We start from the raw sequence: 2,489 nt of genomic DNA on the forward strand, positions 1-2,489 counted from the left end.
ATCCCTCGTTTCATCACTTCTTCCTCTATTTCCCCCTACTCTCCTTCACCCCCTTCTCTATCCCTCTTTTTCTCCCCTACTTCATTTTCCGGATCCCTCTCTACCTCCCCTCTTCCTCTTCCTCCATCATCCCTTCCTCCCCTCTTCATCCCCTTCCTCATCCCTCCTTTAATACCCCTTAATCTTCCTTTTACTCCCCTTCGCTTCCGCTTCCACTTCCTTCCTTCCGATCGCCATGAGTGACCCAGGCGCCTTCGCCGACGCCTGGCGCGCGCAGTTCTCCGACACAGAGCCGCCGCCGTCCATGGCGCCGCTGCGGTCAGTGGCCGAAATCCAAGGGGAGCTTGACCGCTGCAAGGCCTCCATCCGCCGCCTGGAAACGGAGGTCAGCAAGGAGCGCTTCCGCATGATCTACCTCCAGACGCTCCTTGCCAAGGAACGCAAGAGCTACGACCGGCAAAGATGGCGGCCGTTCGGCGCGAAAGGCGACGACGGCGATGACGAGGAGGAAGCCGCTTCGGCCAATGACGCGCCAGAGATGCCTCGGAACAAGAACGCAGCGCAGATTGCCTCTGCCGTTACGGGAGCAGCGCTGTCCCCGTGCGCAAAGGACGCCACCGCGGCGCCAGAGAAGCCCTTCTACGTAAACCTGGAGTACCACCGCGAGAAAGGACTGGTCAAGATCAACGACAAGGAGGTCTCTGACCACCTCAGCGTCCTGGGCTCTCAGGCCATGCAGATGGACGCACGCAAGAAGCGGCCGGTCAGGGGACGTTCCGCCGATGTCACTGCCGCCGCGGCATTCAGTTACGACGGTGACTACGAAGACGCCGAGCTCAACCCGCGTTTCCTGAGGGACAACCTCTTGACCGACGGCAATGGCAGCGGGCGTGACTTCCAGCCATATCAAAGTGTCTACGTGGGCGGCTTAATGGCGGACGGAAGGAACGCCGCGCCACCGCCGCTCTTGCGCAGCTGCGCCATCGTCGAGTCAGAGAAGCCCAGCCTGACGTGGCCGCGGAGGTCCTACTCGCCGCGCGGTTTCGAAGACGGCGGCGGCTACACACCAGACTGCAGCTCGAATGAGAACCTGACATCCAGTGAGGAGGACTTCTCCTCCGGACAGTCCGGCCGCGTCTCGCCCAGCCCCACCACCACCGCGGGACCGCCACATTTATACGGGCGCAAGAAGACGCGTTCGCCATCGCAGAACTCGCAGCAGTCGTTTGATAGCAGTGGCGGCAGCCCGCCAACGCCACAGTCACAAAAGCGGCAGCGCCACCCGCGACGTGTAACCACCGCTGCGTTGGAAGCCGCCATTGGCGTCCGGAAGTTAGTGCAGATATGGCCGCCGGAGGGCAGTGGTTTACAAGGGGACCCAGGTGAGGACTTACTTCGTTCCCAAACCGGTAGGAACGCTGCCCATGCATGCGCAAATTGCGCTGTTCCGCCATCAATAATAATGATACTAATTACTATTAATTAATTAATAACTGACCAGACCAATCGCAGCCTATTCTGCAAAAGCCCAGTTCTGTGACGCAGCGGCGGAAAAGGCCAATACGATCCTTGGTTGCATTTAAAAAGGCTTCTTTAGCCTCCAAATCGAAGGGAGCTTGTCTTTGTGGTCAGTTGCGCAGTGGTCAGTACAAGGAGGACAGAAAAGGCTGGAGGGGATGACCCTTGTGAACCGGTCAGACCCGTTACGTATTTTGGGTCGGAACAGTAATCTCATTTTGACCCTGTTCTGGTTTGGTGAGATTCTTCTCGGGTTTCAGGTCTGAGTTCGAGTTCTCCCACATCTCCTCTCAGGTATATCACCTGTCTAATTAACCAGCGGAGTTTTAATTTGATTTAATTAAAACCCTGCGGTCAGTGCCTTGACCAGAACTCCCATAACACTATGGCCATTATATATGGCCCCATATATATATATATATATATATATATATATATATGTGTGTGTGTGTGTGTGTGTGTGTGTATATATATATATTATATATATATATATATATATATATATATATATATACATACACAGTGGTACCTCGGGATACGAAATACCCAGGTTACGAAATTTTCGGGATACGAAAAAATCCCATAGGAAATCATTGTTCCGGGTTACGAATGTTTTTTCGGGATACGAAGAAAATTTTCGGTGCTTTTTTCGGCTTTTTCGCACGAAACGCGGCTTTTCCCCATTAGCGCCTTTGGCAATTCGGCTTACGAAGGCTTTTCGGGTTACGAAAGCGGCCGCGGAACGAATTACTTTCGTAACCCGAGGCACCACTGTATTTGGAAAGCCTCAAGGTATTTTTCCAGACAGGGAAGTCCCCTCCCTCCTTTTTCTTCATGAGTGTATAATATTGTATTGGAAAACCTAGTTTTCTTTTTCTTTGAAATCCATTCTTTTATTTTCCTATCCCAATTTTTAAAATATCGTTGTTGGTATTTCTTCTGGAACGATTTGGAAAAGGAACAATAATTTA

The 2,489-nt window shown here is 52.4% G+C and overlaps 1 protein-coding gene across 1 annotated transcript; it reads left to right on the forward strand.

Annotated features, from left to right (window-relative positions):
- Positions 1-6: 6 nt before the first annotated feature.
- Positions 7-1,890, forward strand: LOC121918404 (breakpoint cluster region protein-like). The gene has a single exon (XM_042444457.1). It carries the CDS (start codon positions 236-238, stop codon positions 1,484-1,486), a length of 1,251 nt encoding a protein of 416 aa, XP_042300391.1. The 5' UTR covers positions 7-235; the 3' UTR covers positions 1,487-1,890.
- The last annotated feature ends 599 nt before the right edge of the window (positions 1,891-2,489 follow it).

The sequence above is a fragment of the Sceloporus undulatus genome, unplaced genomic scaffold (assembly GCF_019175285.1).
Source record: "Sceloporus undulatus isolate JIND9_A2432 ecotype Alabama unplaced genomic scaffold, SceUnd_v1.1 scaffold_10485, whole genome shotgun sequence".
NCBI classification, from domain to species: domain Eukaryota; kingdom Metazoa; phylum Chordata; class Lepidosauria; order Squamata; family Phrynosomatidae; genus Sceloporus; species Sceloporus undulatus.

What these genes read in the sequence shown, in the direction of transcription:
- LOC121918404 (XM_042444457.1), top strand. Translation starts at nt 236, where the DNA reads ATGAGTGACCCAGGCGCCTTCGCCGACGCCTGGCGCGCGCAGTTCTCC.